At 40.6% G+C, this 27,825-nt stretch overlaps 1 protein-coding gene across 4 annotated transcripts in view; it reads right to left on the bottom strand.

The window, feature by feature from the left end:
* Positions 1 to 27,825, bottom strand: part of LOC144694038 (zinc finger FYVE domain-containing protein 16-like) — a 96,590-nt gene that overhangs the window by 21,806 nt on the left and 46,959 nt on the right. For 3 of the 4 annotated variants that reach the window (XM_078564394.1, XM_078564417.1, XM_078564401.1), the window contains 7 exons: positions 20,929 to 21,095; positions 20,469 to 20,718; positions 19,330 to 19,455; positions 15,563 to 15,718; positions 11,748 to 11,972; positions 8,228 to 8,310; positions 688 to 792 (listed from right to left, as the gene is read on the bottom strand). In XM_078564394.1, the coding sequence (XP_078420520.1) occupies positions 688 to 792; positions 8,228 to 8,310; positions 11,748 to 11,972; positions 15,563 to 15,718; positions 19,330 to 19,455; positions 20,469 to 20,718; positions 20,929 to 21,095 (1,112 nt within the window). The remainder of the gene's footprint in view (positions 1 to 687; positions 793 to 8,227; positions 8,311 to 11,747; positions 11,973 to 15,562; positions 15,719 to 19,329; positions 19,456 to 20,468; positions 20,719 to 20,928; positions 21,096 to 27,825) is intronic. The other variant, XM_078564409.1, reaches the window with a different exon arrangement.

The raw sequence follows: 27,825 nt of genomic DNA, 5'->3' as shown, positions 1-27,825 counted from the left end.
GATTCAGCAGGCGATAGTTATTACTATGAAGTGCATCTCCTAAATGATCATTACCAAAAAGGTAATCTGGTGATGGAGAACTGATTGCCCTTCACATAAAGGAGAAAATCTTTTACAATTACCCATTTTTAATAGCAACAATTAAATAAGCATCTAGTAGGAATAACTTTTTGAAAGTGCGCATATATATTTAATGGGCATCCAGTTTCTTTTTTTGAAAATAGTGAAAAAACACAGGAATAAGGAAGAGAGATGTATCAAAATTAAGTCAGGCAAATTTGTACACTTGAAAAACAATCACTTGAGCACACCTTTCTTTTTGGGAGGCATTTGAAACAAGTTGTTTAACCAGTAACCTTTAAGAGCAGTATAGAACAGAACAAAATGTTTTAGGCATATATTGTATTGCTTAGTTTTATTTTTACAACTGAAAGCTGTTCCATTCAATGTTGTGTTGTAGAGTTTCCATAGTTAAACAAAAATGCAGAAAACTGGAAGCAATCAAAGCATTATCTTGTACTTTTAATGTTCATGACCTTGCCAAGAATGTAAGTTTTGATCTTTCGTTCTCATACTTACAATTTCAAACACTCAGTAATGAATAGAAAAAAAAATTCAAAAAGTAAGCTTTTCCTCCTACAAGTATTTACCACTCAGGCATGGTTCACTTTGATTCTAATTACTAACCTCATTGTACCGTCTCTTCGGTATTTTAATAGAGCTTTTCCCCATCTCCACAAGAAGTACTAATCCTTCAATTGTGGGCAGAGTATATTGGTAATTTCGAAGATCCTGCAAAGAAGAGAATGAAAAATGTGAACACGAATGGCAAAAATTTCAACTAAGAAGCACTTATAAAAGTAGTTTTAATCACAAGTACTTATAAATAAAATCAGCACAAAATTTTCTTGAAACCACATTGCCTATCAGTAGTGTGTGATTATGATACTGGGCTAGTGACCCAAATGTTGCAAGTTGAAATTCTATAATAATTGGTGAAATTGAAACTGATTTGGCAAGTACCAGTAAAATAACTACAAATACTCACTAACCCAAATTGTTCACTGAATATCTTCCAAGGAAGAAAGTCTGCCACTCCTATCCAGGTTGACCAGTGACTCTGGTCCCACAATATATGATAGCTTCAATGCCCTCTGAAGTTAGCAAGTCACTCCATTGTAAGGAAAAGAATAAATTCGTAGAACCAAACAACAACAACTTTCATCTTCTGATTAGGCACTTTACAGCCTTCCAGGCTTAACATCGAGTTCAACAAGTTCAGACCATGAACTCTCTCCTCCATCTTCACCCCTTTTTAAATTTCTTTTTTAAAATTTATTTTTTAAATATCTATTTTTATTTGTTTTATCCCTTTTAACCCATTTTTTATCCTTTTTCCCCAAACACTGCCCCCTCCCCCCACCCCACCCCAAAAGGGCCATTTGTTACTTGTTTCTTGTTGTTCTTTCAGTGTGCTTATCCTTGTTCTGCTATTAACGCTTTCTACTTTCTTACCTTTATGCCACTATCAGCACCTGCTTTTGACCTTACCACTACTAGTACCCTTTGTCTTTTTGTCCATGACATCTTTGTCAATCTCTTCTTAGCCTCCACCTATCGCTGACCTTCCATCCAGCTTCACCTGCCCCACCCCCTCCTTAAACAGTATAAATTTAATCACATTTCTACTTCTCTTTAGCTCTGAAGAGTCATACAGACTTGAAACGTTAACTCTGTTTCTCTCTCCACAGATGCTGTTAGACCTGCTGAGCATTTTCTGTTTTTATTTTAGGACAACAGACCGGTCAGCTCAGGTAACCTTGGCAAGTCCTCCAAATTGGCAAAACTGCCTCAGACTCATCAAGAAATAGCCTAACAGTCATACTCTCAGAATCATACCCACCAACCAACATGACAAATTTGTCCTATCCTATCACACCAGCCCATAAGAGGGTATGGCAGTGTACAGTTGGGTGGGAGTTGCCCTCAAATTTCTAAACATTGACTCTGAACCCCTTATTCAGATCAAACCCAAGAAGCCACATCAAAATGCTTCATAATTTTGAATACCTGTATAAGCTCTCTTCTTAACCTGGTTTAAAAACTTCATAACTAGAGCCTCCCAGGGCTTTTAGCATCTTAGTAAATCTCTTCATTTGTAATTGGACCTATATGTATATCTGTCCAATCTAACACCACACCCTCCTGAAATTGCTCACAACCTCAAAATAATCATACTCCTAACTGTTGTGCTATCTGCAAATATTAATAATTTCCTCATAACCATGCCTAAAGCAACACACACATAAGGCTATAAGACTTAGGAGCAGAAGCAGGCCATTTGTCCCATCGTGTCTGCTCCGCCATTCAATGAGATCATGGCTGACTTGATAATCCTCAATTACACTTTCCTGCCTTTTCCCCATAACCCCAGATTCCCTTACTGATTAAAAATCTGTCCATCTCAGCTTGAATATACTTAGCGACCCAGCCTCTACAAGCCTCTGCGGTAAAGAATTCCACAGATTCACTACCCTCAGAAGAAATTCCTCCTCATCTCTGCCTTAAATGGGCGACACCTTTCTCAGATTATATCCGCTGGTCCTAGACTCTCCCACAAGGGGAAACAACCTCTCAGTATCTACCCTGTCAAGCCTCCTAAATATCTTATAAGTTTTAATAAGGTTGTCTCATTCTTCTAAACTCCAATGAATGCAGCCCAACCTACTCAACCTCTCCTCATAAGAAAATCCTTCCATACCCAGGATCAACCTAGTGAACCTTCTCGGGGCTCCCTCCGATGCCAGTATATCTTTCCTTAGATAAGGGAACCAAAACTGTTCACAGTATTCCAGGTGTGGTCTAACTGGTGCCTTGTATAGTTTTAGCAAGACTTCCTTATTTATATACTCCATTCCCTTTGAAATAAAGGCCAACATTCCATTTGCCTTCCCTATTACCTGAACTTGTACGTTAGCTTTTTGGGATTCATGCATGAGGACCCCAAAATCCATCTGTGCTGTAGCTTTCCCCATTAAATTAATATTCAGCTCCTCTATTCTTCCTGCCAAAGTGCATAAGCTCACGTTTTCCCACATTATATTCCATCTGCCAAGTTTTTGCTAACTCACTTAACCTGTCTACATCCTTCTGTAGACTCTGTCATCCTCACCGCTTGCCTCCCCACCTATTTTTGCATCATCAGCAAACTTGGCGAAAGTACATTCACTTCCCTCATCCAAGTCATTGATATATATTGTAAATAATTGTGGCTCGAGCACTGATCCCTGTGGCACGCCACCAGTTACAGGTTGCCATTCCAACTCTGTCTTCTATTAGTTAGCCAATTCTCTATCATTGCTAATATACTATCACCAACACCATGGGCTCTTATCTTATTAAGTAGCCTTATGCCTGGTACCTTATGAACGCCTTTTGGAAATCCAAATATATTACATTACTGGTTCCCCATTATCAATCCAGCTTGTTACCTCCTCAAAGAGTTTTAATAAATTTGTCAGGCATGATTGCCCCTTCATAAAACCATGCTGACTCTGCTTGATTATATTATGTATTTCTAAATGCTCTGCTAATACATCCTTTATAATTTTCCCAATGACAGATGTTAAGCTAACTGGCCTATGGTTACCTGCTTTTTGACTCCCTCCCTTTTTGGATAAGGGTGTTACATTGGCAGTTTTCCAATCCTCTTGGACTTTTCCAGAATCTAAGGATTCCTGGAAGATTACTACCAGTGCATCCACTATCTCTGTAGCTACTTCCTTTAATGTCCTAGGATGTAACACATCAGGTCCAGGGGACTTGACGGCCTTTAACCCCATTAGTTTCCCTAGTACATTTTCTCTCGTGATCGTTATTGTATTTATTTCCTCCCCCACTTTTGCCCCCTCATTATTTAGTGTCTTCTACCATGAAGACTAATGCAAAGTATTTATTCAACTCCTTTGCCATTTCCTAGTTCCCCATTATTATTTCCCCAGCCTCATTCCCTTAAGGGACCTAAGTTCACTTTGGCCCCGCTCTCCCTTTTTATATATATTTAAAGAAGCTCTTACTGTCTGTTTTATATTACTTTCTAGTTTACCCGCAAAGTTTATTTTCTCCCTCTTTATTTTTCTTTGGTCATCTTTTGTTGGTTTTTAAAACTTTCCCAATCCTCTGGCTGACCACTAATCTTTGCCACATTATATGTTTTTTCTTTCAATTTGATGCTATCCTTAACTTCCTTGGTTAGCCATGGTTGGTTTATCCCCTTCCTAGAATCTTTCTTCCTCACTGGGATATATCTTTGTTGTGAGTCGCGGGCTATTTTCTTAAATGTCTGCCATTGGTCATCAACTGTCTTTTCTGCTAAACTCCTTTCCCAGTCCACTCCAGCCAACTCTGCCCTCATTCCTTTGCAATTCCTTTACTTAAGTTTGGCACAGTTATTTCTGACCCAAGTTTCTCACTTTCAAACTGAATACTAAATTCTACCATATTATGGTCACTGTTCCCTAGGGAATCTTTTACTCAGATCATTTATTAAGCCTGCCTCATTACACATTGCCAGCTCCAAAATAGCCTGATCCATGGTTGCATCCACAACATATTGTCCTAGGAAACTGTCCCGAACATACTTTATGAATTCTTGCTCGTGGCTACCTCTGCCAATTTGATTTTCCCAATCTACATGAAGATTAAAGTCACCCATGATTAATGTACTGCCTTTTTTACATGCCCTCATTATCTCCTGATTTCTCTGTCCTTCTCCCACAAATGTCTTCTTCCCCTTGTTATTTCTTACCTCCACCCATATGGTTTTGACATCTTCTGATCCAAGGTCATTTCTTGCTCGCGTGCTAACGCCATCGCGTGCTAACGCCATCGCGTGCTAACAAGGCTGCCCCACCACTCTTTCCTTCCTGCCTGTCCTTTCGAAAAGTCACATACCCCTGAAGATTTAGTTCCCAGCTTTGATCTCCTTGTAACCATGTCTCCAGAATGGCCATAAGATCATACTCATTAACGTCTATTTGCGCCATTAATTCATTTATTTTATACCGAATACTACATGCATTTAAGAGCCAATAATTCTGCCTTTTTTTTTTAACCATTTCCCCCCCTTTTACCCTACTTTCTGCTTTTTTTTTAAATGTTTCTACACACTGTCCCTTCCTGTCACACTCTGGGTATCATTACCTAAATAGCTGCCCTGCAATGCTGCCATATCCTTTTGCTTTGTATGCCTATGTACCCCCTCTCCAGAACCCTTTCCTCCTCCACTCCACCCCCCCAAAAAATTTAGTTTAAAGCCCTCTCTACAGCCCTCGTTATTCGATTCGCCAGGACACTGGTCTCAGCATGGTTCAAGTGAAGCCTGTCAAACCGGAACAGCTCCCTTCTACCCCAGTACTGGTGCCAGTGCCTCATGAACTGAAACCCATTCCTCCCACAATCTTTGAGCATTTTACTCCTTGACTTTATTTACACTATGCAGTTTTCCCATGGTTCAGGTAATGATCCCGAGATTATTACCTTGGAGGTTCTGCTTTTTAATTTAGCTCATAACTGTTCAAATTCTTTCAGCACAACCTCCTCTCTAGTCCTATCAATGTCGTTGGTACCGACGTGGATGATGACAACTGGATCCCTCCCCTCCCACTCCAAGTTCCTCTCCAGTCCCGAGGAGATGTCCTTAACCCTGGAATTGGGCAGACAACACAGCCTTTGGGGCTCACGCCCAAGGCTGCAGAGAACAGTATTTATTGCCCTAATTATACTGTTCCCTACCACTACTAGGTTTCTATTCCCTCCCCCAACTTGAATGGCTCGCTGTACCACGGTGCCATGGTCAGTTTGCTCACCCTCCCTGGAGTCCTTGCTCTCGTCCACACAGCTTGCAAGAACCTCGTAACTGTTGACAATTGCAGGGGCTGAGGCTCCTTGAACGCTACCCCATGGGTCCCCATACCTGCCTCACCTGTAGTCACACCCTCCTGTCCCTGATCACAGACTAAATACGAGCATAAAAGCAAAATACTGCAGATACTGGAAATCTGAAACAAAAACAGAAAATGCTGGAAAAACTCAGCAGGTCTAACAGCATCTGTGGAGAGAAAGGCAAGGTTAACGTTTCAAATCCATATGACTGTGCATCAGAGCTTTAGCTCTGAAGAAGAGACGCTGTTAGATCTGCTGAGTTTTTCCAGCATTTTCTGTTTTTGTTCCAAATACAAGTATGTCTGATCCCTGGAAGGGACACACCATTACAGTAAAATCCCGGAGAGTCAAATCTCAGGCAATCTGCCCGCAAATCTGTGTTAAACAGAACTGTGAGATAACCAAGGAGGCCCCATTTCCACATGAATGCTTCTCAACGGAACCTGATATGCCTACAAATGTGGTCAATGTCAAAAGCAGCAAATTCTTAGGCCAAACAAAAACACATTAAAGCAGAAAATGTGTGAAAGTCATCATTCAATTTGTTCACATCTTACAATGACCTGACTTTGTAAAAGGCTGGAGCTTAGCATTGAAAAATGTCAGGAGTTAGCACCAGACAAACTGTAATCTTTTTCTGCTTAGCCTTCAGATGTGCACGATACAGTCCACCATGTCATCAATGCAGTCAAACATGTTTCAGTGTTTTCATGCTGCAGTGCAAAATCCTGGAACATCTCTAAAGCCTTTGCAGCATTGAATTGGGAAACAGGCAAGCGAGTGGGTGGACATTCATCAGACTCTTCAGGGTTATTGGCCTCCTCAGTTGAAAAACATATTGCATCTACGATTGCATCTATCAATTCCATTTTGCAGCAGACAGCATTGTCCATGTCTGCACAAGTTTCCTTGACTGACTCTGCTGGAATTTCCATGCCATCCTCCCACAGGTGAGCAAAAAGTACCTCATCGGGTTGGTTGACCTCTCCCTGCTCCTTCTCAATGTCTTGTGCAGTCATAACCTGTTCAAACTCAGCGTGATAGCAGTTGGCAACTGTGGACTCTGTCACCATGTCTTCCATGCCTTTTTCATCATGAACATGGCTTCCATAATAGTTTGTTTTTACTCCTCCTTATCGATGGCTTTGATAACCTGACAGAATCCCTGCTTGGCAAACTGTTCCAAGATGTTCACCTTGTGTTTCATAATGGTGGACAAACTCGATGAAACAATCAACCAATCCTACGCAATCTCTGCTTTCCATTTCACATCATGGTTTTCCATTTGCTGTATCAACTTCATCTTCCCTCTGATCAACAACACTTATAACTTTCTCACAGGTTTAGCCAAACTCAAAGACTTTGCACGTCCCCTTTCACAGGGAGATCTTTGTCAAATAATGGCTTGCTCCATGATTTCACTCGTGTGGTCTAACTCTGCTCTGATTGGTCAGCGCAATCATATGACAAGCTTAGGCAAGTTTAGCTAATATGGACTTACCCATCCAGAATTTCAGCCTATCATGGGCATTGTTCTATGGGATTTGCTATTCTGCCAGCAGGAATGGTTGACTACTTCGATATAACTGGAATTTTGTGTCATTCAAGTTTGACTCATCATGATTTCACTGTACTTAGATCCCTTCAGTCAGAAAAGCATCCACTCAACAATCTTTTATCCATTAGAAAGCTTCCCATCCAGGTTACCACCTTTCCTCAAATACCTTAATATCAGTAGAAAACCTCCCAAGTAACTGATGCAAATCCATATACACAACATCCACTGAATTTCCTTTATCAATTCAGTTATTTCCTCAAATACTGCAATTAAACTTACCAGACATTTCTTACATTTTACAAGTCATGTTTCTAAAACAAATATTAAATTTTATCCCGTAATATGGACTCCACAAATTACTCATTACCATTTGTGTGCCAAAGTGCTATGGAAGGGTAAACTTATCCTATAGCAGTGTGATGATCTAATTTGAATTAGACTGCATTACTGCTTTATAATTTCTGCAGCAATCTAATAGGTTACAATTTTTGTTTCACATCTGCCAGAATACTCCCAAAGACAAGTGTATGAGTATTCTAATTCAATATATCCTTCTGGTCTTGAGTGCATCCATCCATCCATTGGTGTTGAGTTCTCACAATTTTGCATTCTGGGTTTGCAAATATCAGAAGCAGGAATGAGCCTGTCATTATTTTAAAATGTTTGAGGGGAGGGAAGAGAGTAGGGAGGAAGTACAGAAAATAGAATATGAACCAAAACACTTACTGCTAGCAAATTCATGATGGTATGACCCGTTTCTCCAAAGAGTGCTTTACGAAATCGAACACTCATTAAAGGACAAGGATAAACTGCAAATGAAAGTATGTACCAATTAACAACAATTTTGATGGCTAGAACATGGGAATAATATTGAAAATAATTATAGATAGGTCCATTATTTGTGCCATTGCTTAGAGATATCTTAATTTTGGAGTATAGTTTGGGATGCTTCTCACAATCCTGTTGGCAACCTAAATAACAGTAATAAAAACAGAAAATGCTGGAAAAACTCAACAGATCTGGCAGCATCTATGAAGAGAGAAACAGAGTCAACGTTTCGAGTCCGTATGACTCTTCAGAGCTCTTCTTCAAACAACAGTAGCTAAGCAACTAGCTTAATGTGGAAGAAATTTTGTTCCCTCCTCAGAATTTGCCTAATCTATTAGGATGAGTACATGGTGCACACATTAGATTGTAAAATGCTCCAGAAACATTCCTATGAATGTTAAAATATCCACCTTTACATTTTGAGTGTGTGGAACACTCTTCCCAAGAGCATGGTAAAGGCAGGGTCATTGGATATTTTTAAGGCAGGGGTAGATAGATTCTTGACTAACAAAGGAGCCAAAGGATGTCAGGGGTAGGTGGGAAAGTGGTGTTGAGGCCACAAGGAAATCAGTGATGATTTTATTACATAGAGGAGCAGGCTCAAGGGGTCCAATGGCCTACTCCTAATTCATAAGTTCATATTCATAGTGACACGTTAGAATGTCAGTTTCTGGCATCACATATGATTGCCAATGTTAATCTTATTACCAACCTGTTAACAGTTCCTTGTAACAGCACAAATGAGTCATTTTGCTTTTCCCACGTTAACTGAAATTCATGTCCAAAAGGAGGTTTTAAACAAAATTAAATAATTTATTGTGCAATAATTAAAATGAAATCATTTATTTTTTGAATTAGCTGCTGCAATTTTCAGTTCCTCTTTGAAGATTTAGCTTGAAGGTCTCAGCCTCACCCAAAAGCCTGGGCTTGAATCCAATACTTTCTCCCAGGATTGGGTGTAGGAATATGGATTGTACAGTTTCTGCATTGTCCAGGATGAGAGCACTAATAGTCAGCTACTCAGAGGCCAAATTTCAAAATCAGTAGCAGATGAGGAAAAAAAAACATATTTTGTGTTCTGTAAAAGAGATGGGGTGATAGAAAGAGAGAAGGCAGAGTCACAGTAGAGTCTTTCCTCCTCTAAGTTTGATTTTACTTTAATGAAGGCTCTGAATGAAATGGATGGGGGATAGGGATCAATAAGTTGAGGATGAGGGGTACTGCCTTCTAATGTTGCAATTCCAAAGATGCATCTTCTCTTGCACACACAATTTGGCAATGGCAGTTATAAATCACTAAGCAGTTGTTGGTTCCTTTCCTACCCATCAATCATGGTGTGGGGTTTACAAATGATATACTGTGGATGTTGTTGTTTTACAGAATCAGATTGAAAATTACAACTCCTACAATATATCTGGCTCACTCATGCACCATACATAAAAAAATCATCCAATATAGCTAGAAATTTTCAGCACTCAAGATTCAGTGATATTCCCTACCCATGCTGAAGCAGAGTTGAGCATTAGCTCTCAAGTGATCACTTTTATGGGTAAACAATTATTTTAGCACAATTTAATTTCTGCATGTGTTTTATGTAGATACACATTCAGCTGAATTAGAAATACAAGATAGCACATGAAAGCACTGAAAAAATAAAAATTAAGTGATATGAAACATTTTAATTGATTGTTTTGCTGTGGAATCTGTCATAACTGATGCAGCAAATTAGATGGTCAAGCTCTTTAACCGACCAATTAAAAAAGCGTCACACAAAGAACATAGCATTTCACAGGATTTATGTCACAGAGGAGGCTAAACTTTATTCTTGCGGTGAGAAAAATGGGAAAGTACAGGTCTGAAAAAGATTGCAATAATTCTGGCTCATCTGAAAATCTCATATACCCCCAAACACTCACACCTATCTATACGCCTCCTGGGGCAGCCCATTCCACACACTGACCACTTTCTTCATATAGTTAAATCCAAGAAACTGTACAATTCAGAGTTTGTGGCAATTACAAACATAAAAATGTGGTTCAATTTATTTATTCCCTTCTGAGTCTTCCATTCTCCAGAAAAAAAAATCATCACAGCTCTTCAACCTTTCGAGATCACCAATGGCTTCAACAGATTTTTTTTTGCACTACTTCCAAGGCCAAAATATATTTGGCAATCCAAAATGTATACAAAAATCCTGGGTTGTGGTTGTATGCCTTGCACATTCCATTACCCAAGATTTGTACTGTATTCCTTTAGCTATATAGATCAACATTTGGATAGCTTGCACTGCTGACTTCATATCACAGATATCAGCGAGCTATTCGCCAATAGCTCCAAAATCAGTCTTTTTTCTGCATTCTTTATTCTTCTGCAGCCTAGAGCCACTTTAGTTATATTTGCATAAATTCCCCTTCACTAGTCACAAAGCATCACTATGATGCTTTATTTTCACCCATCTGGATCCTTTTGTCTTTGGTTTGCCTATTCCCTCAATGCTTTATGTAAAACACACCATATTAGATGCAAGTTCTTGCTGTTTGAACCACTGCCCCAAATTTGGCAGAATCTACAAATTTGGTCAACTTTGTTTCTGTCCCCTGCTCCCAATCATATCTACACAGTCCATAGCACCCTGGCACTGAGTTCTGGTGGGACAGAAGAGAACACTTGCCATGTCAATGTAGTTAGATTCATAATCATGCTTTGTTTTCTCTGGTTTAGCCAATATCAATCTACCACAGAAGATTTCATCCTATTCATCCAAGGTGGCCTTCCCACCTTGTCCACTAATTTCTTGTTATCAAAAGCCTTGCTGAAATCTCAATACATTACAGACATGGAGTCCGTTTCCCAAAGGCCCATCATTTCCTCCAGTAAACTTGTTCGGCAAGACTTCATTCCCAGAAGTCCATAATGACCCCCTCTTACCACAACATATGCAAATACTTAACTAGCCCCTTTCCAAGATGCATCCGATACTTCACCCACAACTGATCTCAGTGGGCTGTAAATCCCTGGATTGCCCCTTCTAAAAGATTAATGTTCCGTTATCTACTTTCTAATCTTTGGGCACTACTGCTATTTTTTAATGATTTCTAAATGTTAAAGGAAAACATATGTCTGATTTTGCTAGCGATTTCTTTAAGTCACCTTATGTGAAGTCCATCCACAGCTACAATTTAATTCCCTTCATTATATCAATTGTGTCTCTTTGCTATTTTCTCATTCCAATAAACTAAAATTCAATACCAGATCTGTTTCTCCTGAGTTATAAATAAGCTTAAGCAGAAATGGATACATACTTGAATATGTAGTCAATCTATAGAAACAATCAACACACTGCAGTCATTAACCATTGCATCGAATTCCAGGCATGTACATATATATCAGAAGTTATTTGCAAACAGGTAAAACTCACCATTATATTCTGCGCCCAATCTTAACATGAGTCGAATAGGAAACACCTTTGCCCAAGGTACTTCTAGTTTCTGAATGAGGACTCCAAACAAAAATGGGCTAGTTGGAAGTAGTATATCTGCCAGTGCCTGGAAAGTGGGTGTGACAAATAGGAATCCACCATGATCTTTACTGCCTAGAAAATTTTCAGTGAAGGAAAAATTTCCTAAATTTCCAATGGTTTTTCCTGTTTGGCCAAAAAGGGAATAATTAGCAAGATTTGGTTTTAAGGGCTCAAAGTAAGCAATATTTACAACTTATATACTTCTACAGCATCTTGAATGCAATAAAATATCCCAAGGTGCTTCACAGGAGCATTATTAAACAAAATATCATACTAAGTCACGAGATATTAGGTCAGATAACCAAAAGCTTGGTCAAAGAGGTAGGTTTTATAGAGTGTCTTAAAGGAGGAAAGTGAGGTGGAGAGGCTGGCAAGTGTAGATGGGAATTCCAAGAGCTTGGGTGCTAGGTAACTGAAGGCCCGGCCACCAATGGTGAAGCAAGTAAAATTCAGGATGCTCAAGAAGCCAGAATTAGATAGGCACAGATAGGGGTTTGTGGGGCTGGAGGGGATTACAAGAATACAGAGGGGGGAGGCCATGGAGGGATTTGAAACAAGGATGAGAATTTTAAAATCAAGACATTGCTTGACCAGGAGCCAAAGTAGGTCACCCAACACAGGGGTGATGGTTGAAGTGATGGCTGAATGGGACTTGGTGCGAGTTAAGTCTTGGGAAGCCAAGTTTTGGATGGTCTCATGTTTACAGATGGTAGAACGTAGGGGGCCAACCAGATCTGCACTGGCATAGTCAAGTCCAAAGGTAACAAAGGTATGAATGAGGTTTTCAGCAGTAGATGAGGTGAGACTGGAGTGAAGTTGGGCAATATCACTAAAGTGGAAATAGACTGTCTTAGTGATGGCGCGAATGTATGGTCAGAAGCTCATCTTAGGGTCAAATATGGTACCAAAAGTTACAAACAGGTTTAATCTCAGAATGCTTCAGGGAGAAGGATGAAGTCAACAGCCAGGAAACATGGTTTGGAGTGGCGACTAAAAACAATAGCTTCAGTCTTGTCAATATTTAATTACAGCTTATTTCTGCTCATCCAGTATTGGGTGTTAAATAAGCCGTCTGATAATTTAGCAACAGCGGTGGCAAGGTTGAGCCAGGTGTTGGATGATGTCATTGAAGGGCAGCATGCAGATGAGAAATAAGAAGGAGCCAAGGATAGACCTTCAGGATCACCAGAGATAACAGAGCAGAGGCAGGAAGGTAAGCCATTCCAAGTGATAATCTGACTACAATTTGGTAATAATGGAGCAAGAGCAGTCCCAACCAGCTGGATAACAGTGGAGAAGTGTTGGAGGAGTTTGGTCAACTGCGTCAAAGGCTGTAGACAGGACAAGCAGGTTGAGGAGGGATAATTACCTTTGTCACAATCACATAGGATGTTATTTGTGACTCAGATAAGAGCTGTTTCAGTGCTGTGGCAGGGATAGAAATCTGATTGGTGGGAAAAGACAGAAGTCCCTCTCACCCTCTGGGTGAAAAAATGTTTCCTCATATCCCTTCTAATCCTTCTACCAATTACTTTAAGCCTATGCCCCTTGGCTTTTCTCCACCCTACTAAGTTAAATGGCCCACCCTATTTACTTTATCTAAGCCCCTCAATTAAGTAATCAATTAAGTGTACCTGTCTGGCAAAGGTCATCACACACACATCTTGCTGACATTCAATTGAATGCAACATAACTGGAACTCTCTGCTCAACACCCCTCCCCTGGCTTCCTGTGCTTGCAAACATCACTCCGCCACACATCCGCCGACTGACAAAAACCCACAAGCAGGTTAAAACCATCCATGCTGCACCTCATTTACCACTCCATGCTGACTTGGTCACCCCATCTACTGTCTGCCTTCCATCTCAGCACCCCATATGGAGCACCCTTCCTGAGCAAGATCTACCAGCATACATCCTTTGGGCCAATGAATGGGAAGCATGGGAAGTCAGTAACAAATTCCTTGTTCCTTGCATCAAACCCCATCTGCTGAATGGCAGGCTTTGAACTGCAATGGCACTTGCTAGATAGGTTCAGGACAGGCCAAGGCCCCTCTGCAGCCAACGTCCATCACTGGGGCTTCTGTACAAACCCCTTAGGCACTTGTGGAAAGACACAAACACTGCTGCACATGACTGAGGAGTGTCCCCTCTACAGACTAAGTGGCAGGCTAATCATCTTAAACTCACTAAACGAGGTAGCTATCACTTGGCTTCAGGGGTTTGCATTTGCTAAATAAATGAAATGTAATAATTAACTCATCCTTCAGCCTTCTCTGTGCTGAGGAAAACAACCCCACCCTACCCAATCTTTCCTCAGAGCTAAATTTTCCACTTCCGGCAACATCCACATAAGTCTCCTCTGCATCCTCTCCAGTGCAATCATGTCTTTCCTGTAATGTGGTGATCAAAACTGTGTGCAGTACTCAAGCTGTGGTCTGATTAGTGTTGCATACAGTTCTAGCATAAACTGCCTGCTTTTATAATCTATGCATTGGTTGAAGGAAACCATGCCGTATACCTGCTTAACCACCTTATCCACCTATCCTGCTACTTTTAAGGATCTAAGACATTCACTCCCAGCTCCTCTCAGTTTCTCCACACAACTCAGTGTCCTCCCATTTACTCACAGAATTCTAACAGCACAGAAGGCCATTCAGCCCATCATGTTTGCACCAGCTATCCAAATGAGCATTATGACCTAGTGTCATTGCCCTGCCTTTTCCCCATACCCTCGCACATTGTTTCTATTCAAACAATCATCTAATGCCCTCTTGAATGCCTCGATTGAACCTGCCTCCACCACACTTCCCAGCGGTGCATTCCATTTGTCTTGTTACAACTCCCAAAATGCATTACCTCATTTCTCTGGGTTGAATTTCATTTTCCACCCAAGTGACCAGATCATCTACATCTTTGTGCAGTCTGAAACTTTCCCCCTCACTGTCAACCACAGAACCAATTTTCGTATCATCTGCATACTATTTTATAACGCCCCCAACATTTGAGTCTAAATCATTAAGATAAACCATTTATTATTGGAGGCGAGAGTGGAGGAAACACGGTTCAGTATAGAGAAACAGCTGGGGAGAATCATTGCATTCCAGGGTGATCCTGGAATAATAAGCAGTTTTAGCATGGATAGCTAAGCAAATTGTCCGCCATATCCTTTCAACTCTGCATCCCTTGGACTTAAAGCAGAGATGAGAGCTAAATCAAGAACACAAACAGGCTGAGGGAGAGGACAAAATATGCTAAAATACATTTATTCAACTTTGTAGTTGGGATTACAGCAGTTCATTTACTTAAAATCCAACATTTGTATTCCATGAACTAATTTCTTTTCACATTAACTTCTCCACGCTTTCCTGTCTGTAACAGAAGCTCCATAATAATTACAGTTTTCAAATTAAGTTAGCTATAAATGTCACTTGCAAAATCCAGCAACCAAGTAAATAAAGGCAACAGTTAATTTACAGTTAATCCACATCCTGTAAATGAATAAAAAAATTATGGCTTGATGCAGCAATTTGTGCATTAATTAGTGGTTCAAGGCGGCAGCTCACTACCACCTTTTCATGGGCAATTAGGGATGGGCAATAAATGCTGGCCTAGCCAGCGACATCCACATCCCGTAAATGAAAAAAAAGTATCATGGTTTGGTGCAGGAATTTGTGCATTGATTATTTATATAATGGGACACTGTAGTCATACCTTTAGTTGCATCCTGATAAAGTGTAATAAAAAAGTTAAAGATGTCTTTGGGAATTGCATTTTCATCAGGCAAGCACAACAAGAGAATGACAACTTCTGCCTGGCCCACACCATGTAATCCATTGGATACAAAGCACCAGCATTTATTTGCAGCATCTAAGAATCAGAGATAAGAAAGAAGAATGCAAATATGTGTGAAAACAGAGTCCATGAATCAAATTGGAGTTCCATTTCTAACAAACCAATATAAATATATTGTAAATTTAGAGACATTGTTAGGCCTTAGAAAAATCATTTACATTGAAATACTGCCAGCTAAAGAGAGATGTCAGAAAGAAGCACTGGGAGAAACTGAGGCAAGGCAAGCTATGTCAGAGTAGAAGTAACTAGGGTTCATTCCTAGTATTGCTGCTAGTCACATTGTGAATCAATGATCTAAAGTAAGATAGGTATAAAATTGTTAAAAGGTTTGTTGATGACAGCAAGGTGGGAGGAGCTGCAAAGAATCTAGAACTAGATTAGTTTCTCTTTAAAAATTGTTGGGTGCAGGTGATGCTGGGCATTATGGTATTTTTCTCTGTGACCCAAGGGGCTAAATTTAATTGCTTTCGTCCTTCCAATGTTTAATTGGAGGAAATTACAGCATGTCAGATTTGATCCTTGAGGGACCCTGAAAGGAGGTGGTACTGCTGCAAATGCTCCAGTTATAATCAATCAAATCAAGTAGGGAAAAGTGGAGCCAAGCAAGGGTAATCCCACTGAGCTGGACAGCGAAGGATGTTAGTATGGTCGACCATGTCAAACACAGAAGACTGAAGTGAGATAACGCATCATGGTCACAATGGAAGTCATGTCTGATCTTGGTTAGGACCCTTTCATTTAGAAAGCGTGGAAACCTCATTAGGGAGTTCAGAGTTTTAGACAAAGGCATAGATTTGAGTGGTTAAACATTTAGAGAAGTGAGGTGGTTGGAGATGTGGCAATAGTTTGAACAGAACATAAGAAGTCAAGGGCCAATTTTCTGAGGAGTGGGCAATGACTGTGGTCTTGGAAGTACAGGACAATATTAGAGGGAGATTTTTTTTAACAAGGTCAGTTAGCAGGGGAGCCAGTAAGGAAGTTCAGTGGTCAGCAGTTTAGTATAAATGGGATCAAGTGAGCAGTTGGCAGCTTCCGTGTACCAAATGAAATCAGAAAAAGCATGAGGGGAGATGGGAGAGAAACTAGGAGGTGTAGGTCCAAGGAGAACACAAGATAGAAGCAGCAGAGAAAGCTGAACAGATGATCACAATCTTAGCAATGAAGAAGCCTATCAGTCCCCACACTAGTTGTTGGAGGCAAGGATGGCAGGGAAAGGAGGGGGAGTTTTAGGAGACAGTTGGTAGTGTAGAAAAGTTTATCTTGGATCTCCAGGATGATCCTGGGATAATGAATGGTTTGGCAGAGAAGGGCAAGGTTCAACAGCACTTGATGTAGTCTAGCCAAATTGGTTAAATAATAGCCAGGTCAGTTGTGCTGCACATAACCACACATTTGTGCCCTTGGACCCGATGGCAAACAAGGGATGGGAGCCAGCAAAAAATTTGCAGGGCCAAGAGCACCACAGATGGATGCGAGTGTGCGAATGAGCAAATTGATGGCCACAGATTTATTGTGGCAAAGGGAGAGACAAAGGTTAGATAGTTGGGAATTTGGTTGAACAGTTATAAATGATTAGGCAGGCGCAAAGGAAATGGGACTGGAAGGTGTAAGGGATTTGGTCAGATATACAGGAAGTGCTCAGAGATGATCTTGTCTAGATTGAGGGTGGCCATGACTATGAATAAAGATAGATTATATGGAGGGGAAAGTTTAGAAAGTACAGAGGGACAGTCAATTTAGAGGAGAGATTTGCTTGACTGGAGGATTACACCAACCCAGACTGATTAGGTCAAATGCCCCATTATCTTATTGGAAGTGCTACATATTTCTATGGGAACTGAGAATGAAGTCAATAGATGAGGAATTGTTCCCTGTAGAGCCGAGGGAAGAGAGGTGGGAGGATATCTTGGGAGAAAGTTGAAGTGGGGCTTGTCAAGGCCATTGAAAATTTGAAAGGATCAGAGAAAGGGCTGGAACAATGTGATACAATACTCAAAGGAGAAGGTCAAAGGAGGGGGATGGTCCAAGGTGTGACTTGGTGATATTGGCTACACCACAACCACAGCAGTTGGTCAGGGCAGATAGTTTTGCCTAGATTGTATAGTAGTAAGTGTCTGGGTTCTGCTACCAGTGAGCAAAGTTTCAGTCAAAACTTTGGTCGTCAATACAATCACCCAAACAAGGTCATGGATGACCTGCCCGTGTGTAAACAAACATTCTGCAGGGAAATAAAGAAAATGGTGAGGATTGTTGAATCAATGTCAAAGCTCAGGACGATAGTGGCAGACGGGGTGAGCATAACATGAAAGGGATTGACGAGTATAACCCCAGCAGGCACAATGGGCAACAAAAGAAGGGGCATTTGGGATTGCTGCTTATAAGGAGGCAGCTGCAGGTGCCTTGATGGACCCTTCAGAGAATGCCAAGGGAAGCACAGAGGGTAGATTCAGACTTTTTCAAAAGGAACTCCTGTCTGAGCTAGTAGCCAGGGAGTAGGAATGCCAGTGATGTAAACAGATGCGAGTTGACTAATTGGACAAGTGTAATATTGTGCTATTAAACACAATTGAGTTCACCAAGCTTTTGTACTTAAACAGATTCCTAGAGCACTGGCCATATTATTTGGACTCCCTGAACGAACTAATCACCTAATGAAGGATGTGGTTTAATGGTGTAGGTACAAAATTCCTTATTGATGTCTGTGTAAACTAATTAACAAGATCAGGTGAGAACAAATGTATGAAAATACAGAATCAAATAAAGGATTCTGGTCAGCAAATTCACACTGTGGAACAATTAACTGCAAGAGGAAAGTTCTGAGAGATACTATCAGTAATGAGGAAGTAAGCTAATCTCAGTAGCTCAACTGCACTACCATGTGTTTGTAAGTTAGGAATTCATCTCATTTAATGAATTATAAACAAAAATATTTGCATGTTAGTTTGAAATTTAATTCACGATACTGATAAGGTATAGCTTTGCTTAATATATTCTACCTGTTTGGAAGTACCTTAACTCAATCATGTCATGGCAGATGTGCCAGTGGTCATATACATCTGGGACTGTGGGATTTTAAAAAAACGAACTTTTTGAGAACTCCGAGTACATCTGCCAAGGAGCATGCAAGATAGATTTGGTCCACAGTTAACGTTTCGAGTCTACATGACTCGAAACGTTAACTGTGCTCCCTTCCACAGATGCTGCTAGACCTGCTGAGTTTTTCCAGGTATTTTTGTTTTCGATTTCCAGCATCCGCAGTTTTTTGCTTATATCTTAGATTTAGTCCAGCCTTGCTGAACTACTGGTGTTTCCCAGATAGATATAAACAGATCATACACTACCTATTAAAAATGTTTGAGTGTGTCTTTTGGTGATAAGTGGTATCAAGCCTAAGTTTTAAAAAGGGTTATAACACTCAAATTCAAATAGTCTAACATGGAGTTGTCATGGACTGAGGTAACGAATAAGGGCAACAAGGCACCTGAGAATAGAGAAATGAAAAATCGCATGACCTGGCGAAGACCTGAGAACAAGCGATGAGAGAGCGAGAGAGAAATGAAGTAAAAGCCTTGGATCCAGATGACTCTACTTAGCATACAACTTTATGAAATGGAGAGTGTACTTACAGTTCACAAGTTTCACATTTACTAGAAGATTGGCATTTAACACAAAGGTCAAAGGATTAGGCCCTCCATCCTCCAGCAGCAACATGACCTGGTCCTGAGATGGATGTTCCTCCACCACTACTGGGTCTCCGCATTAAAGAAAAAGTTAATTAATCAAGATAAAAAGTGAATGAAGATGGCCATTTGATCACATCCTTCTAGAATACTAACCCTAATGTCTTTCCCACTTACAGCTTTAACAGCCACAATCAAAAAAGAACTTTCCTTTCACATTTCAATCAAAGAATAAAAGTACCATTGAAGTAATAGTCAATAATAGAGCTATTTCAGTCTAGACTGTACTCCAAGTTCCAGATGTGGGGATTGACCTCACAACTTTCTGACCCAGAGGCAAGAGTTCTATCAACTGAGCCAAGCTGAAATATAAGTGATAGCTTTACCACATACAAACAGAATCCATCAGGTTATCTCAACATCTACAATGTTGTTTTATTAACAAGTCAAATGAATCAGTCACGTGAACCTTCTCTGAACTGCTTTGAATGCAATTATGCCCTCTATTAAATAAGGAGACCAAAACTGCATACAGCGCTTCAGATGTGGTCTCACCAATGCTCTATACAATTGTAGCGAAAACATAGCTACTTTTATATTCCATTCCCCTTGCAATAAATGACAGGTGGTGCATCCTTCTCCTAAAGTCTTTCTTTCTCACTGGATACTGCCTGATTATCCTGGAAATATCAAAAGTTGAAGCCCAGGTCACATCCAAATTGGCTGTTACTTATTGCTTTATTTAGATAATTCCTCAAATCAGGTAGAATCGTTTAAAGTTGAAATTTGCAACAAATCTAATGAGGGCTTGATCAAAGGCCAAATAATACATTAACTGCCCAATTATTTCTTTAGTTTGTCTGACCTTGCTGTACATATAGCTACAACAATCACTTAGATATCAACGATTGATCCTTCAAAGCAATTCATTATTGTTAAAGCACATTTGGACCTTTGAGAGCCATGATAAGGCAAGTTTTTTTTAAAATTGTACTTATTTTACAGAATAGCATTTCGTTCTGCCTTTACATTTTAAATATGTACAAAAAAACTATTAAAACCTTTGACACGTCAATATCAAATACCTTCTTGTTCTCCTATTGCTACAATAATGGGAGGTAGACCATGTTCATCATCTGGAATGAGGCTGATGACTTTTGCGACAGACTTGCCAACATTAGCCAGTGCTCTGTAGTCTGCTCGACAAGTAACGTCAGACTTGACATCTTGAAGACTTGTCAAAACCATCTTTGTTATAGCTGAATCAGTCCTCAAAGCATCAACTTGACTTGTAACATCAGAATGGGTTTGATCCCCTGTGCTACCAGACGAAAGCTGCAAATTGGAGAAAAAGGACCTCTAAAGCTTAAAGTAATTGAAGATTTTTAGAAGAATTTTAAAATGTTTACAAGTGTTATATAAATGCTTGCTTATCTGAACAAAGGGTACAAAAGGTATACAATAAGCCACATTTTAGGTTAAGAAGTTTCAACCACTAACTGGATTTGCTGTTTTAAAAGGAGTTAATTTGGCATTTACTAATACCATTTTTGGTTCTTGCGCGATGGGACTCATTCGGCACATGTCGTCTGGTGCTCCCTTGTCTACTCCAACTGTTGAACTTCCTGTCATTGTTGTTGTATCTGCCACTTCTCCATTTGGCAGGATACCATCTGCAAACCAGACCCTTCTGTTTTCTCTGGAACAGATGCCTGTGGAGGAATAAAATGTATACATATTATCACTGAAAGCCACAAACATATCAGAGCTATTCCATCAATTCTATTTTCTTTAGATCACAACTTAAGCAGACGCAAATTTTCATACAGGAAATGTGCTGAAATCTTAGCATTAAAGAATATAGATTTCAAATATAGCATAAAGATTCATAAAAAAGCTCCATCCTCAACTCTAAACTCAGGAAAGATGCTCATAGACATGCTGATACAAATTAGTCCAATGGCAGTCAATAGATAAAATACAAATATGTATAAACAATTTATGTACATATAGATATTTCACTAGCATAATTTTTTGTCTGCTGCCAATTAAGTTATTGCAGTTTGTGTCTGAACATTGGTTAGACTCACAAAGTAGTGCAGAATTCTGGTCACCATTTTATAAAAAAGGGCACTGAAAGAGACAAATTAAAGTTTCATGTGCAGGATAATTTAAAGATTTCCTAAGTGGCCTTTTGAGGGAAAGCTAATGTAGCATATGTAGTAATATAGCCAATATGTAGCACTAAGCACAGAACATATGATTTGATTCTCAATCTGTTCTGTGTTAGCTGATCTCAGCTAGGACAGCAGTTGGGATCCTTTGATTGGTTTCAGCGCCTTTGGGTAAGAAGAGGGGGAGAAAAAAAAGTCAGCCAGGGTTTCTTCTCCTGATCTATAATCAGTGGCCAAAATGCACATAGATATCACAGGAAGACACAAAGAGACTTAACTATGTTGCTGTAGATCATAGGCCTTTATTTCACAGGTGTTGAAATACATGTGCGCAAGTGATGCTTCAGTTATATAAATCCTTAGTAAGACCCCATCTGGAGTACAGCATTCAGTTATGCATTCTGAAGCTCAGAGAAGTTACACTGGGCTTGGAAACTCTTTCGAGTTATCAACAGTCACAGATTGCAACTCTTTCGAGTACAATCACAGTTCTTGGTTTCCGGGAGTGGGACATGAACCCACAACCCTCTGATTCAAAGGCGAGGGTGCTATGAACTGAGCAGATTCACCAGAATGATACTATGGCCTAACGAGTTATAAGCTGGTGGCATAAACATGATCTGCATTCCCTTCAGTTTATTAGTTATGGGGTGTACTAATCAAATAAAGAAACAGATAGAGATGACACTTTGCTTTTACTTTACTAAATTAGTAGCTTAAAATAGATAAAGCAAAGATAACTAAAATAAATGAAGCAATTAAAAATAACTAACTGATCAGATATATAAGGTTAGATACATATCTCAGGGCAGGTTCTATGCTATAGCCATGTGGGAGTTTGTGGAGAGCAGCGTCCTCCCAGACAGCCATCCCTGTGTTAATTGGCTGCATTTCAAAGAACTTCTGCTCTAAGTTGTTGAGCTGAAGTCTGAGCTGTAGACATTACAGGGCATTAGGGAGGGGAAAGAGTTACCTGGACACTGTTCCAGGAGGTGGTCACACCCCTTAGGTTAAGCAGAGTTGGTCAATAGTCAGGGACAGGACAGTGTGACTGCAAGGTATGGGGTTCCAGGATGTAGGAAAGGAGTAGCCTCAACCCTTGACTTACCCCAGTGCAGGAGGCCATTCAAGCAGGGGGATTGAAAATGAATGTGGTAGTAATGGGAGATAGCAAAGACAGGGGAACAGAAATTGTTTTCTATATCCAAAGGTTGTGTTGCTTGTCCGGTGCCAGAGTTAAAGCCATATCATTCAGCTGGAGAAGACCATAAGACATAGGAGCAGAAATTAGGCCATTCGGCCCATCGAGTCTGCTCCGCCATTCAATCATGGCTGATAAATTTCTCAACCCCATTCTCACGCCTTCTCCCCATAACCTTTGATCCCCTTACCAATCAAAAACCTATCTATCTCGGTCTTAAATACGCTCAATGACCTGGCCTCCAAAGCGTTCTGTGGCAATGAATTCCATAGATTCACCGCTCTCTGGCTAAAGAAGTTTCTCCTCATCTCTGTTCTAAAAGGTCTTCCCTTAACTCTGAGGCTGTACCCGCAGGTCCTAGTCTCTCCTACTAACGGAAACATCTTCCCCCACGTCTGCTCTATCCAGGCCTTTCAGTATTCTGTAAGTTTCAATCAGATCCCACCTCATCCTTCTAAACTCCATCAAGTATAGACCCAGAGTCCTCAAACGTTCCTCATATGTTAAGCCTTTCATTCCTAGAATCGTTCTCATGAACCTCCTCTGGACTCTCTCCAGGGCCAGAACGTCCTTCCTGAGATATGGGGCCCAAAATTGCTCACAATATTCTAAATGTGGTCTGACCAGAGCCTTATAAAGTCTCAGCAGCACATCCCTGCTTTTATATTCTAGTCCTCTTGAAATAAATGCCAACATTGCATTTACCTTCCTAACTACTGACTCAACCTGCAAGTTAACCTTAAGAGAATCCTGGACTAGGACTCCCAAGTTCCTTTGCACTCCAGATTTCTGAATTCTCTCCCCATTTAGAAAATAGTCTATGCCTCTATTCTTCCTACCAAAGTGCATGACCTCACACTTCCCCACGTTGTATTCCATCTGCCACTTCTTTGCCCATTCTCCTAACCTGTCCAAATCCTTCCGCAGCCTCCCTGCCTCCTCAATACTACCTGTCCCTTCACCTATCTTTGTATCATCTGCAAACTTAGCCAGATGCCCTCAGTTCCTTCATCTAGATCATTAATGTATAAAGTGAAAAGTTGTGGTCCCAACACCGACCCCTGCAGAACTCCACTAGTCACCGGCCGCCATCCTGAGAAGGACCCCCTTATCCCCACTCTCTGCCTCCTGCCAGACAGCCAATCTTCTATCCATGCTGGTATCTTGCCTCTAACATCATGGGCTCTTATCTTACTGAGCAGCCTCCTGTGCGACACCTTGTCAAAGGCCTTCTGGAAGTCCAAGTAGATAACATCCATTGGCTCTCCTTTGTCTAACCTACTCGTTACCTCCTCAAAGAATTCTAACAGATTTGTCAGGCATGACCTCCCCTTGGTGAAACTATGCTGACTTTGCCCGATTTTACCATGCACTTCCAAGTATTCTGAAATCTCATCCTTAATAATGGGCTCTAAAATCTTACCAACGACCGAGGTCAGGCTAATCGGCCTGTAATTTCCCGTCTTTTGCCTCACTCCCTTCTTAAACAAGGGGGTTACATTTGTGATTTTCCAGTCCTCTGGGACCCTTCCTGACTCAAGCGATTCCTGAAAGATCACCACTAACGCCTCCACTATCTCTTCAGCTATCTCCTTCAGAACTCTGGGGTGTAATCCATCTGGTCCAGGTGATTTATCCACCTTCAGACCTTTCAGTTTTCCTAGCACCTTCTCCTTGGGAATTGCCTCTGTCCCCCGACTCTCTTGAACTTTGGGGATGTTACTCGTGTCTTCCACCGTGAAGACTGACGCAAAGTACCTATTCAGTTCCTCCACCATTTCTTTGTTCCCCACTACTACTTCTCCAGCGTCACTTTCCAGCGGCCCAATGTCCACTTTTGCCTCTTTCTTACCCTTTATATATCTAAAAAAACTCTTGCAATCTTCTTTTATATTACTGGCTAGTTTACCCTCATATTTAATCTTCTCCCTCCTTATTTCTTTTTTAGTTGTCCTCTGTTGGTCTTTGTAGGCTTCCCAATCCCCTGGTTTCCCACTGCTCTTCGCCGCATTGTATGCTTTCTCTTTAGCTTTTATGCTGTCCCTGACTTCCCTCATCAGCCATGGTTGCCTCGTCCTCCCTTTAGTATGCTTCTTCTTCCTAGGGATGAATTTTTGCTGTGTCTCCCAAATTACTCCAGAAACTCCTGCCATTGCTGTTCCACTGTCTTACCTGCTAGGCTCATCTCCCAGTCAATTCTGGCCAGCTCCTCCCTCATGCCTCTGTAGTTGCCTTAATTCAACTGTAATACCGTTACATCTGATTCCGGCTTTTTCCTCTCAAATTGCAGGGTAAATTCTACCATATTATGGTCACTTCCTCCTAAGGGTTCCTTCACCTTAAGCTCCCTTATCAAAGCTGCCTCATTACACATCACTAAATCTAGAATTGCTTGTTCCCTAGCATGCTCCACCACAAGCTGCTCGAAAAATCCATCTTGTAGACATTCCACAAATTCCTTTTCTTGGGATCCACTACCAACCTGATTTTCCCAGTCTACCTGCATATTGAAATCCCCCATGATCACTGTAACCTTGCCTTTCTTACACGCCTTTTCTATCTCCTGAGAAGAAATGGAATGAAATGATCCTGTTGTCCTGGTCCACGTAGGAACCAAAGACATAGGTAGAACTAGGAATGATGCGCTGCTGAGTGTGTTTGAGGAATTAGGGTCCAAAATTAAAAAGAAGAACCTCAAAAGGTTATTGCCTGAGCCACACATCAAATCGCATAGGGATAAACAGATTAGAAAGTTAAATGTGTGGCTGAAAAAAATGGCATGGGAGGGAGTGATTTCATTTCATGGGCCACTAGGAGAGCTGTTCCATTGGGATAGGCTCCACTTAAACTGGGCTGGGGCTAATGTCCTGGCAAATTGACTTAGGAGGTGAGTAAACAGGGCTTTAAACCATTGAAGGTGGGCTGGGAGGATTCAGGGAATGAGAAAATTCAAAAGCAGCAAGGGAAATGTCATGGCTAAAGCAGCACAGCATTTGGGATAATAATAAGCAAAAAGGGTCAGGGAGGGGAGAGGTGGAGTAACAAATATAATAGGACATGAATGACTAAGATGACATCAGGGAAAATTAGATAAAAGCGAAAACTAAAGGCACTATATCTTAGAGAGAATAATTCACATGAAATATGATGAATAGGACAGACAGAAATTAATAGGTTTAATCTAAAAGCAACCATGTCTCCATAAGAGCTAAGTATCCAAGGTTGAGGACAAAATATTCCAGGATACTTGACTTTTAGAAGAGCGTGGCAAAATGGAAAAGGAGTAGGGCAGCCCTGATAATAAAGAATGGGATAAAGAGAGAAAGGATCTTAGCTCAGAAAATCAAGTAGAATCAGTTTGGGTGAAGCTAAGAAATAGTAAGGGGCAGAAAATATGTGGGTGGGAGTTCGTTTAGAGGCCCCAGGTGGTTGCAAGAGTATAAATCAGTAGAGATGCTCGTAACAAGGATAATACAGTAATCATGGGGGTCCTTAATCTTCAAAAGGACTGGGCAAACCAAATTTGCACTAACAGCATGGAGGACAAGTTCACTGAACGTATAAAGATAGTTTTCTAGATCAGTATGTTGAGGAACCAACTAGGAAACAGGGTACTTTCGATCCAGTATTATGCAATGAGAAAGGCTTAATTATTAACCTTGTAGTACAGGAGCAAGGTTTGGAAAGTAGCAAATAAAACTATACAAGTGCAGAAGTGATGCTTCAGTTGTATAATCCTTAGTAAGACCTGCTATTTAAGAAAGCATTATAAAAGTGTCACAAAAAAGTGTTTATTACACAAAATTAGAAGGCATGGAATTGGGGTAATATTAGCATGAATTGAGGATTAGTTAGTGGATAGAAAACAGTAGGAATAAACAGTACATTTTGGTTACCAGGCTGTGTAACGTAAGCATCAGTACTTGGGCCTCAGCTATTTACAATCTATATTAATGACCGAGATAAGTGCACTAAATTTAACATATCCAAGTATACTGATGATACCAAGTCAGGTGGCAAAGTAAAGCAATTAGGAAGACACAAGAGGCTGCTAAGGGATATGGACAGTTTGAGTGATTGGGCAAAAACATGGCAGATGGAATACCTTATCCATTTTGGTCGGAAAAATAAAAGCAGAATATTTTGAATAGCAAGATACTAGGAAATAGCTACATTCAGAGCAACCTGGGTGTTCTTGTACATAAATCACAAAGTCAATATGCAGGTGAAGGAAGCAATTTGGAAGGCAAATGTTATGTTAGCTTTTGGCACCTAGGAATTGGATTACAACAGTAAAGAAGTCTCACTACAATTACACAAGGCATTGGTGAGACCACACCTCCAGTACCTGTGTGCAGTTTTGATCCCCTTACCTAAAGAAGGGAATATTTGTGCTAGAGAGAATGCAACAAAGGTTCGCTAGACTGGTTCCCAGGTTAAGGGGGTTGCCTTATGGAGAGAGATTGAGTAGGCTAGGTCTCCTGGTGTTTAAAATGAAAAGTGACCTAGCTGTAACACAAAATTCTTAAAGAGGCTTGACATAGTAGACACCAAGATAATGTCTATCCTGGCTGGGGAATCTAGAACATGGTGTCATGGTCTCAGAATAAGGGGTTGGCCATTTTGGATTGAGAGGGGGGGAAATTTCTTTAGCCAGAAGCTTCTGAATCTGTGGATTTCTTTTTACCCCAGAGGGCTAAGGATGCTCAGTCATTGAGTACATTCAACACGGAGGTCAACAGATTTTTGGGTACTCAGGGAATCAAGAAATAGGGGATAGTGCAGGAAGGTGGAGTGAGGTAGATCTGCCATGATCCTGCTGAATGGTGGATCAGGCTTGAAGGGCCAACTGGCCTGCTCCAGTTCCTGTTCTTTGTGTTCTTATAAAGAGAAACTATTTGCTTTGGTGAGGGAAATCCAGAATAAGAGGACATAATAAAATTCGAACTAGGCTACCTAGGAGTGAATCCAGGAAGCACTTATTCATGCGAATAATAGTGGAAATCTGGTGGATCAATGGAAATTTTCAAGACTGAGATGAACAGACTTTTGTTGGGTACAGGTAAA

This window comes from Cetorhinus maximus, chromosome 2 (assembly GCF_964194155.1).
Source record: "Cetorhinus maximus chromosome 2, sCetMax3.hap1.1, whole genome shotgun sequence".
NCBI classification, from domain to species: domain Eukaryota; kingdom Metazoa; phylum Chordata; class Chondrichthyes; order Lamniformes; family Cetorhinidae; genus Cetorhinus; species Cetorhinus maximus.
This window is presented reverse-complemented; position numbering and strand designations above follow the sequence as displayed.